We start from the raw sequence: 12080 nt of genomic DNA, 5'->3' as shown, positions 1-12080 counted from the left end.
ATTTTATTACACAATGTAATACCTTCAGCTTCCGTAACTTCTTTTTGTTGCTGTTGCATGCTTCACCATAGTAAGTGATACAACAGGTAATTACAGTGCTGTTGCTGCACAGCTTTAGTTCCACAGTTTCAACAGACCGCTTTAAAATTCTCTTTCCACAATTACACTTTAAATATTCTAAATGGCTAGACCGAGAAGAAATGTTTGAATATACAAACCAATGAGGTGTGTTACATCTCTACATCTATTTTGGACACAACAGGTGTTCAGGAGGATTAAGTCAAGCATGTATACATTAAACTGCTTTCATTTTAGAGTATAAATCAAGATTTCTAAAATTCATATTCATCACAGCTGAGAATAAAAACTATGTTTTATTATCAGTGCTATTTCTAACCCAGTAAGGAGATTTCTGTAGTGGGGACTTTTTCTATCACATACCTATATAGCAAATATCACAAAATGACTCTGATCTGTCACTGTAGTTTCTAACTATGACAATACAAATGCTGAGAATTATTTAAGCTCTTTGCTAGATTCAATTATTCAACTTTTCTGTGCTTCTGTTACTTAATTCAAGAGCGTTGCTAAAGAGAGTCGCCCTTTTGTGTTTCTAATTTGTGCATATGAACACTTTGAACTCTGTAAAAGGATTTGAAACAGGTTTGTTGTCTGTAATCTGCCATAATCTTTCTCTGTGTTTTTTTCCAAGGAATTTAAACTCTCAATTTGCCTGCCTTCAAAGTGTAATTAAATCTCCACAGTAGAAACAAAAGGACATTTATGAGGACAAAAGGAATAGCAATAGTTTTCCCAGATTGCCAGCTCTTCACTACCTGCAGGATAGTGTAAGACTAATTTTGAGTAGACAAGTGATTTGCTAATCTTGTTGGAGAATAAAGGGTAAGAATAAATCTGTTTTCAGTAATGCTCATTTCTTCAAAGAGAAGAAACTGTGCTGACAAGTGCACAGAAGAGTTCCATTTACACTCTGAAACCTTGTTCTCATTCTCCCCAACAGAGCGAAGACGACTGACTTCTATGGAAAGCCTCTCACTTCTCCAAACTACCACTTCTATAAAACCTCCTAATTATGTGTTTTTTCTTTCTTTGTTTTTTAAGACTAATTGCATACAACTGAATCAAGCAGCAAAAGCTATCCACTGTTTCACAGTACCTTCATGTTAAGTTTTACTTTAAAAATCTGAACACCGTTAATACAATTGAATTAAGTTTTCATGTTTTCTCCCAAATCCCACCTCTTTTTTTCAGGAGGAGGCCCATTTGCAAACAATTTTCATGCATGCAGTCCCTAGAAGTTAGCAGCTAACAAGAATGGCATCTTGTTATAATAAAGAAAAGACCAAGCAGGCAGCAGAGAAGTTATTATACTTACCAACCATTGCAGTTTCTTATTCAGATAAACAGCAAGACAGATGCAAGATTTGTACAACTCCGGGCAGAGTTTAGCGTTCAAAGAAACCTTAAAGTATTCCTCAAAAGAATCCTCAGACAACATACCTTCTCGCTGAGGTCTATGGGAAGCTATCGGTAGTCCATCATGAGGTGCTGTGGTTCGTTCTAGCAAACTGGTCTCATTACTTGACATGCAGTCACTATGGGAAAAGTCATTCTAAATTGAGAAGGAAAAAAAAGGAAGTGTTAATAGAATGCATATTATCAAAGCTTGCTCTAAACAGCAGAAATTAAAAAAAAAAAAAAAGTTCCTTATTTGGTATTCTGTGGGAGAAAACCCCAAAGTTCTTGACAGTGGCAAAAATGTGGTCATTAGGCATTAAAATTCTTACTTTATTTATGTATTTATTAAATGTCAGCTATAACTGCCAATATTTCACTGACCTTATTTTAAAAACAGAAGAGGGTGGGGGGCAGGTCACGTGCCTTTAGGGTATCTCAAGCTAGCCAATTCAGGATCATTAGCTCAGAGCTTCAGTGCTAATTTACTGTTAGTATGAACTCTTTCAGGTACTAACCTGTGAAGTCATCTACTTGCTACACTCTAAACAGATTCTCCTCAATTATATTCATGCCCTGTATCTTCAGCCTGCCTCCTCTTCAATATAGGAAATCATGAATAACTGTTTCTATGAGGACAGTCTATGAGGACATACAGTCCTAACAGCTAAATCTATGCACGTCTTACTAACTAAACATTCAGCACACAACCAGTTGCCACCAACACCCTCTCTTCCATAGAGAAAAGGACAGACTGAAAGCTCATCTCCCCCCACATTTGCATGCAGACTTCAAAATTATATGCCAAGAAATACTACTGTTTTAATACAGTGCATAAGGAGGGACAGAACAGGAGATCATACAAGACAGGTAACATGGACAGATAAGTAAGAGAAGAAAGAACAAACTAGGCTAATGACAAATTAGAGAAAAGTATTAAATGAGCATGGACTTCAAGTGGCTTCTCTAGGGTAACAAGAGCCTATGTAATTTTTCCCAAATTAAGATAAAACATTAAAGTATCAATTTACATGTTCTTCAATGACCAGGTCTTGTTAAAAACCAAACTGACCAACCAAGCTAAAATTCAGGCATGTTGTAAAATGTCCAATGATTTCAGATGCAACTGCTTTTGCCAGCTGACCAGTGTAATTCCATGTTTTAAGGAAATGACACATTGCCTTAAGTGAGGCACCTCTATTTATCTGTAACAAGTAGTATAACATATGAACTTATCAAGTACTTAAATGCCATCAATATGCAAATACCATATTGATGATAGCAGCGGCAGCAGCACAGAGGGGGAGAGAAGGTGGTTTTCTGTTTAGCACTACAAATCAGCCAAACACTGTTTTTTACTAAGCACTGGAAGCTAAAACAGAGGGTAGGTTTCTTGGGAAAGCTTGCAAAAGAAGCAAGTTAAATAGAGGACATTCAATGCACCACAAATATTTTGCAACTGGTCTGCATGAAAACTAGAAGGTAAATAAATAGCTGTCTTACTAGTAGCTCTATAAAATAAATAAAATTCCTGGGAGAAATGGATACTTTTTGGAGATATATATTGAAAGTTCGAAGTCTGTTCTCTCATTCAGGATGAAGAACATTGCTCCACTGAAAGACCTTCATAAAAGATGGGTGGAGGAAAAATATAAATCTTCAGACAGTACTCTTATTTTTAAATTCAGGAAGCGTAAGATTCTGGAAATAAATGCCAGAGTATAGGTGATTTTTTTTTTTCCCTGAAGGACTTGTGCAACATGACAGGACAAACCAGCAACTAAGACTAGTTACCTTGTTTGGTACAGAGGGCTCCAAAACTGTCACAACAGGCAGACTAGAATAAGGAAGCACAGAGGTGTCAAAAGGCATCGGAATCCCCTTGCAGTCTGTGAATTCTTCAATGAACGTTTTCAGATTTGACAGATGTACCAACTAAAGCTGGCTTCACCTTACTAAACCAGCTTTACATCATCTATAGCATGGGCACAAACTGCGGCAACTCCTAACAATACATTCAACTCATTTAGGACCCAGTAAGACATCAAGCCTGCCCTGGGCATAGTGTTAATCTAACCTCCATCAGTCACATCAACACAGCAGTACACAATTAGCAAGTGAACATCTATGTGCCTTTAGACTGCACTACAGATGGTCTGAGGAACTGAGCTGACATTCTAGCTGTTTCATCTAAATCAGCGTACGGTTTGTGTTCTACACTGACTGTCAGTAATTTCAGGTTTCAAAGCAATCAGATTTAAAATACAGAGCATGCTTTGTTTCCTCAAGATGCAACTCACACTGGTCCCTAGTCACTCAGTAAACAATCTCAGCAAACTTAACTGTCCTGGTTTCAGCTGGGATAGAGTTAATTTTCCTTCTAGTAGCTGGTATAGTGTTAAGTTTTGGATTCAGCATGAGAAGAATGTTGATAACACACTGATGTTTTCAGTTAGTCTAAATGCTACTTAGCAACAAGTCAAAGATTTTTCAGCTTCTCATGCCCAGCCAGCAAGAAGGCTGGAGGGGCACAAGAAGTTGGGAGGGGACACAGCCAAGACAACTGACCCAAACTGGTCAAAGGGGCATTCCAGACAATGTGACCTCATGTCCAGTATATAAACTGGGGGTGTTGGCCAGGAGGGGTGGATTGCTGCTTGGGAACTAACTGGGCATTGGTTGGAGAGTGGTGAACAACTGCATTGTGCATCACTTGTCTTTCTTGGGTTGTATTTTCACTCTCTTTTTGTTATCTTCCTTTTCATCACCATTACCATTATTATTATTACATTTTACTTTTTCTTTCTAAAATTAAACTGTTCTTATCTCAACCCATGAGTTTTACTTGGTTTCGATTCTCCTTCCCATCCCACCAGGGGCCAGGTGGGAAGAGTGAGTGAGTAGCTGCGTGGTGCTTAGCTACTGGCTGGGCTTAAACCACGACATTAACTATCAAAAGAGTATTTCATGCTTCAAACATCTAATAAATTATGAGTGCAATGTCAGACACGCAAAAAGAAAGGAAAATAGCTGTATACCAACAAGATTGCATTTTAACAGCTTTAGCAAATTTCCTGGTTTAGTTTAATAATAAAAAAAAAAAAAAACAACCCACAAGCATGCTCTGGAGGGAGCCACTTTCAGATCTCTTCAGAACTCCCATTGATACTGTTTCATCAGACATTTCATAACAACTGTGGACATAACCGAACCCAAGCACTTCACTTTTTAAGTGTTAACTCCTGGTCATGTATTATTCACAAAACTGTTGGCATTTGAGCATTAAAGTTACCCTGTTAAAACTGTAATTCATTTAAGACTGTCCATAAAAAGTACTACTACTATGATTAACTGGCTGTGTCCAAACCACATAAGCTAACAAGTTTAGCACATACTTCAGTACAAGACCGAATGTCTTCCTGACATGAAATCCAACAACTGAACCAAGATTTCTAGTGAAGATCAATGCCAATTCTCTGGCGGAAGTGAGGTCTTCCTTAAACTACAGCCACACGCTTTGCCAAAGCAGCTTTGATATCTTTCTTCCACACTGCATACAGAAGATGACAGACATTTGGATTAACTCTTGAGAGAGGCTCTCAAACTATTCACTTTGTTTTACTTTTCTAAGATGTCTTCTTCCACCTCTGAAATCATCAGCATAAGAGCTGAAGGCAGTGCTTCATTCATTTTAAGGAACAAGGTGAGACTTCCACCTAATCAATTACTTTTTTTTTTTAAATTCACAAATGGATCTAAAACCAATCGAATTTAAAGTCAGACCTTCTTTTGCATTCAAAGTCAGGCTATTTGTTTTGATTAATGGAAAAATGAATTACAGTCTATTCTAATAAATAATTGCTAGTTAAGAAGTCAAAGAAATTGTGAGCAGTTTCTAGAAGAGAGGTGTGGAAATAAGATTTACTTCAAAGATGTATTCTGCTCAGCTTATGTCAAAGAAGCATTAACTATTGCTGCTACACTTCCTAATACTAGAAACCTGCTTCTCACCTAGCACACACATCATCTTTGTAGCAGTGTTCAAATATTTTTGCAAAGAATTACTCTAGAATGGTTACTTTTCTATCCATGGCAGTGTTCTGTACCAGGTGAACTACATCCATTTGAAGGCTCCCTCTAAACTGCAAAAAATTACATGGTTCAAACCTGTACTTAAACAAGTCCCGACACCAATGATTTCGGAATCATCGTTAACTGTAAAACAGTTCATAATTTATTCACTTGAAAAATTCTTCAGCTAGAAAGTTAAACCAGTAATATGTACTGCATGTATTCTGTGAATGGCAGCTTTCACAACACCTAGTGGAACACAGGAGGTAGATAGTAGGGTAATCCAGGGCAGTCATAGCTTTACCTTACAGCTTACAGCCTGAAAGGGTTGCTCCTCTGCCAGCTCCAGACCCTATCTTAAGCTGCATTACAACTCTTCACATTTAGTGTTAGCTACTCTGACAGTCCTACATCAAACACTCACAAGTAACTAAAATACAAGTGGCACTGTCAGAGCGGACAACTCTAGCACGCAAGTGACTGGAAAGTCAAGGCAGCCTGGAGGGCCTATGAGCGTTAAGAGTGACATCATGGGTCGCTACCTGGTGCCAGTCACACCACAAACACAAGTCCTTTAAAACTGGGTATGCTGCTGAGGAGTTCCTGTCGATGGTCATGCTGTATAGTGCTAATTGTGCTAGTCTCTTCCTGTCAATGAATGAAATGTATGCACACAACACGTGCAAGTGTAAGGTTAATTCTTGCATAAGCCTTTGTCACTGCAAGGCTTTCACATGCAAGAATTCACTGCAGCTCATAGTGCTGCTGCTAATGATTAAAATACAGTGAAGCAAGAAACGTGGGTGGCCCCAAACCAGTTGCCAGATAATTAATTTAATAATCGCACAGATCTTTGTGACAGGCTAGAGGATTAACTACATTTCTCCTTGAAAGTGAAACGAGCTAAGAGAGCACTCTAAAAATTCTCTCCTCTCACAATCTAGACCAGAGTTTTGTGTCCAAGACATCTTTCCTCATATGGTTGAAAGCAAGTACCATATTAAAAAAAAAAAAAAAAATTACCTATCACTTGAGATATTTCCCAGGACTGTAAAGATAAGCACCAAATGTCTGAAATGGAGAGCCATCCTGCTCAGAAGGATGTTGCTCTATATAACTAATGTATGTGAGCTGAGCAAATCTCAACTAGTCTACACATGACAGATGTCCAAACTCTGCCTTCTCTTAATGTAGATGCCTGATCAAAAAATGTCATACTAGTATTGGTTTGGCAATAAGTAATGAAATCTGTTATTGGATAGCCTACTAATCATCATGAGCAAGTGACTGATGCACATAAGTCTTCTGATGTTTGCATTGCACTTTCATAAAAGAACTGTTCATGCATCAGCTCTGATGAGCACTAACAAGAGAAACCTGCTTATAGCAGCTGGACAGCTTGATTAGTTCTACATGCCCAAATATGAAAGCTTATTTTTCTGCAAGACTTCAGTAAATGTGCTGTTAGGGACAGCACTACTTAGCCTTGCAGGCTATGCAGATATAAACCGGCACAGCTCATTCCTTCATGTACAAGTGAGAACTGGCAAACAAAACCAGATGAAGGAAGGCATCTTGGAAGAATCAAGGTCTAACTCATGATCATGAGTTATCAGCTACAGCACCTGTACCTTAGAGAAATTTGAGTGATGTCAGAATAATCATTATAGATGCAGTGCCAGTTACAAGACCAAAGCCATGATTTGCTTAAAACAATCCTTACAGGCAAGCTACCACCCTTATTGCTTCCCAACTGTGATACACAGATGTTAGCACAAAGGCTAAACATCACCTCTTAAGAAGCAACAATCAGCTGAAACTGCACGTGTACTTGTGTGCTGCTGAACCCTCTCTCGACAACAGCAGCAAAGAGGAAGCTTTACTCAAGACTGTGCGCAACTACTTCTGCACCCTATCAGCTAATTCTCACTGTTGCTTGGATATAGGGATAGAACATTCGTGCCACCTTATACTTAAACGGAAATCCAGCACATGCATTTAATACTCACAAATGCAAACGTACAGGGCAGCAATGCTTCAAAATCTGTTTAATGTTGACAACCGTTGATGCAAAAGATTGCCTCCCATGCAAAAAATCCACTACTGTGTCTTGGACAAGCTGCTAGCCAAATGCAAGATCAAGAATGAAGACAATTGCTCAACTGACATTGCTGCTAATTTACGCTTTGGTTTGCAAGCTTTGAACTACGCAATGGCACTGTCCGATTGATTTGAGATGCAGAGAGCTGTCCTACAAGACTAAGAACAGAATCAGCCTCAAGATCTAAGACCACAATGATCTACCAAACGATCTCTCTTTCAGCTACAGCCAACAAACAACTTAAGTGCTTCCCTGTTAACTCTTTTCACATGCATAATCAACCTCCAGAACAATGCTGCTTATTCCACATAGAATCACAGGCTGGAGAAATGGGCTGACAGGAACCTCGTGAAGTTCAACAAGGGGAAGCACAAAGTCCTGCTGCACCTGGGGAGGAACAACTACAGGCATCACACGACCTGGGGCCTAACCAGCTAGAAAGCAGTTTTGCTGAAAAGGACCCACACATATAAAAATGTATATATGTACACATCTGAAGGGAGGGTGCAAAGAGGACAGAGACAAGCTTTTCTCAGTGGTGCCCAGGGACTGGCCCAGAGGCAATGGGCACAAACTGAAACGCAGGAGGTTCCCTCTGAACATCAGGAAACACTTTTTTTTACTGTGAAGGTGACTGAGCGCTGGCACAGGTTGCACAGAAGGGTTGTGGAGTCTCCATGCTTTGAGATACTCAAAAGCCATCTGGACATGGTCCTGGGCAACCAGCTGCAGGTCACCCTGCTTGAGCAGGGGGAGGTGGCAGACAAGATGACCTCCAAAGGTCCCAGCCAACCTCAGTCATTTTGTGGTTGGTTCTGTGACCAGACATAAAACCCCACAATATGCAAAATAAAAGCCTGACTGGCTGAACGTATGGTTCACATGGATAATGTGCAACTGCCCTCTTAACTTGTATCTAGTAAGCTGGACTGCATAGAGAGAACACACAGTTGCCCAAGAGTGCTTTAAGGCATTATGTGTTTAGCGAAACTATTTTAAGAGCTCACTTGTGAGAGGCAGCAACAAAACACTACAAGGGAGACAGAAACCTTTTGAAAAAACATCAGCTGATTCAGGGAGGAAAAGCACACCATATGACAGATTCAGCAATCACATACTGACTAACTTGCAGCACCCTGAAATCATGAGAATTTTGAGACAAAGGGCATACCAACCTCTTACGCAGCATTAACAACTTCAGCTATCAAGGCCTGTGGCAACTACACTTGAAGTATCAGACATGGCAGCTACAGCAATGATTTACAGTGCTGGGGGAATACCGCACCTTGTGTCTGCTAGAAACGCAGCACATTCTTTCTCTAAGCCTCATTTGCATCTGAGCTTTTAACTGTACTTAAACCACAGTTTCAGTCTAACCTAGCTAGCCCATGACAAAGTGGAGAACTTGAAGGTAAAGCCAGCAATGCAACAGTTCAGATGTTACTGCATCACCAGTTGGTTGCTCATCCAACAACTCTGTTAACTTCAGTGCTGTTACAATTGTCTGTTGAGTGAGTAAGAAGAAAATTACTTGAATGTATTAGTTCAGACTGATACCAAAAAATATTCTCACAATGGCCTAGAGTGGCAGAAAGATTTAAAAAAACATTTGCCCCCTAAGAGTGGTTCACAGAAGTACAATTAGTACTGAGAAGAGACAATGCCTTCATTACTACTTTTAACTACTGGCAGAGGGTAATAGGTCATTTTGTCCAATTCTTGAACCCAAGAGGTCTAAGCAGCATAGTTTAAAAGTATTCTTTCATGTATGGCAGTTCCGAATAACAGAAAATCTCTGTCATGTTCTTATCTCACTCTTAAGACACTTCCCAAGGCATTAAATCTCCTTTCACTATTAAAAGTATTTTTACTTTTTTCTCCCCAGAACAAGATTAAGAGGTTGAGGAAAGGCAAGAAGCTCACAAAGGAATGCAGTTTCCAGCCAGATCTCTGAGCATGTCCTCTGCAAGCTTCGGTCTCTGTGAGTATAAACCCTTGGGCTGGGAAGATACTACAGAAATTCACCAAGTCTTGGAGGAAAAGTAGACATTTAGTATTAATTATAGTTAATGGAGAATCAACTGTAGTTTTTTCTAGGGCAGCTATGGCTAGACGCTGATATTAGCAAGTAAATGAGGTGACAGAGATTTAAGTAGACAGAATCCTATAGACTTCAGTGGTTTCGCAGATACGGCCATCTTACTGCTGCTGTCTGCATCCTTTTCTGCAGCTCTTCAGAAATTGCTGAGAGTCCCCAGTACTCCAAGCCCCGTGAGATTCCTGCTATCTACAAATAAGTCAAGACTGGGCAACACTGAAAACCGGACCACAGCTTAACAACAGTAATCTCAGAGCAAGCATTAGGAAGTCATGTGTATATTTTCAATGCCCTCAATGCTCTTTCTCACGTTGGCTAAGAAACTGGCATGGAAAATGAGAGGCTGATTAACCACGGTATAAAGGGACTGGGCAAGGCTACAAACTTGTCTTGTCCTAACAGCTCATATTTAGAGCTAAACGACTGAAACAACTGAAAGCAGTGAAAGTTTTTACTCCGCAATTTCCTGGAGCATTAGCACGCACATTTAGACAGAAGCCTTTCATTTTAGGCATTGTCTTTTACCTAGTTATGACTTCCTTTACAGAAGACTTCCAGTAATGTTTCTGGAAACCCTTAACTCCTGTTTGGAGCCAGAGAAATTCCTGTTCAGAGACAAGGGTGTTAGGTTCACTAAGAGAGCTGGAATACTTTTTATCTCAGTACACAAAACTTGTAAAACATTTCTATCTTCCTAGAGCACACAACCATTTAAAAGATCTTTGCCAGGAGTAAAATGACATTTTTCAATCTTTCTGTCTCTTATTTAAAACAGAGTCTGAAGACACACTTTTCCTTATAATCAACTCTATGACACTAAAAAGAGTACACTGCAGTTTGAAAATGGGATTGCCTGTATTTTTGTTTCCACAGACAGAGCTCTTAGATTCTAACATTAAGTTCTGCTACCTTGTTCTGCTGCAAGTCACTGAAGATCAATCATAAAAGCACTCTTCTAATTTGCAGACAAAATATCCTATAAATAGAAGCCTGCTAAGAAAAATACTCTGTAAATAGAAACCTTCCCTTTGTTTGTAAGTAGAGACTTTTTCCGTAAAGAATCCTCCAGTCAGCTAATTATAATACTATTCAGCAAACCATTATCTCCAGGAGATTGCTTATTTCAACAGAACCTTAGTTCTATTACTGTCAAGTATGCCTGATTAAATGTTCCAGTGCCTAACACAAGCCGCATTTATTATGTTAGCACATACTCAGACTTCCTTCAGTATTTCAGCATTCTGATCTCAGATCTTGCATGGGATGGAGCAAGATAAGCAGTAAAGTCAAACAGCTTTGATACTGATGCGCTTATTAAACAAATACAACCAAGACAAGAATTAAGCTATGTCTTCTGTTACATAAACCAATATATATAGTGGTATCAGCAGATTCTTTGCACATTAATGCTTGTTTTATGACTACAGATGTGAATGCTGCTGATTTACTCTTCAACTTTAGATTCGAAGTTTATATTCTGCACTGTTTAAGGTACCAATGACTTTTTTCCAAAAGGTGTTATTACAAACTACACCCTCATTTAAAAACCTGCAAATAGTACCAAACGTTTCTACCTTAAATAAAAAAAAACAAAAAAGTATTTCAGAACATTTTCTCAAAGAAACAAATTTTATGCAATTATAAAGCAATCCTACCTCTGCCCAGCCCATCCCAACAGTCCTATCTCCTACGACTTTTGAATTTATCAGCCATTTCCAGCTAAATTTGTTAAAATGTATCGCTAAGAAATGTTAAGTTCTTAAAGGATCGTTAAAACGGGAGACCAAGAAGAGCAGCAATCCTATTAATCCTTTGACAAGAAGCAACTTTACCGTGAGCTCAATCTTAACAGGCGGCACAGATCCTATCCGGAAAACGTAATCCCAATCATCGGAAAAAGCAAACTGCTTTACGTTCTAGTAAATCACCCACAATTTGTAGGTGAACCCCTCGAGTTCTGCCGCTCGTTACAGCTAAACATTACAGCTCCTTAAGAGCTCAAACCGAGCCATTTTGTTAGATAAGCCACATGCAATAGCAGAGTCCTCGCCCCAAGGAATTCAGAATCTGAACTTGACAAGTAAGCTACCTGGTGCGATCCCAGGTCTGAACTCCATCGCCTCTGCAGGCTGAGTTCACACCACCGTTTCTTGCCACCGGGACATACGATTTCAGGGGACACGCGAACAACGGCTCTCCTGCCGTCTCCAGACCGGCGAGAAGACAGGAGCTGAGAAAGCCCGGGGCTGTCACGGCAGGGAAGACCACCGCTGAGGCAGCAGCCCCTCAGCACAAGACTCCTCCCGCCGTTTACCGGCCCGGTAAGCCGCGCAC

The 12080-nt window shown here is 39.7% G+C and overlaps 1 protein-coding gene across 3 annotated transcripts in view; it reads right to left on the bottom strand.

Moving 5' to 3' along the window:
* The window catches only part of ZCCHC2 (zinc finger, CCHC domain containing 2), a 44801-nt gene that overhangs the window by 28988 nt on the left and 3733 nt on the right, over positions 1–12080 (bottom strand). For all 3 annotated transcript variants that reach the window (XM_010585988.1, XM_010585986.1, XM_010585987.1), the window contains exon 2: positions 1522–1633. In XM_010585988.1, coding sequence (XP_010584290.1) covers positions 1522–1633 — 112 coding nt within the window. The remainder of the gene's footprint in view (positions 1–1521; positions 1634–12080) is intronic.

This window comes from Haliaeetus leucocephalus, unplaced genomic scaffold, assembly GCF_000737465.1.
Source record: "Haliaeetus leucocephalus isolate CR32 unplaced genomic scaffold, Haliaeetus_leucocephalus-4.0 Scaffold137, whole genome shotgun sequence".
NCBI lineage: Eukaryota > Metazoa > Chordata > Aves > Accipitriformes > Accipitridae > Haliaeetus > Haliaeetus leucocephalus.
This window is presented reverse-complemented; position numbering and strand designations above follow the sequence as displayed.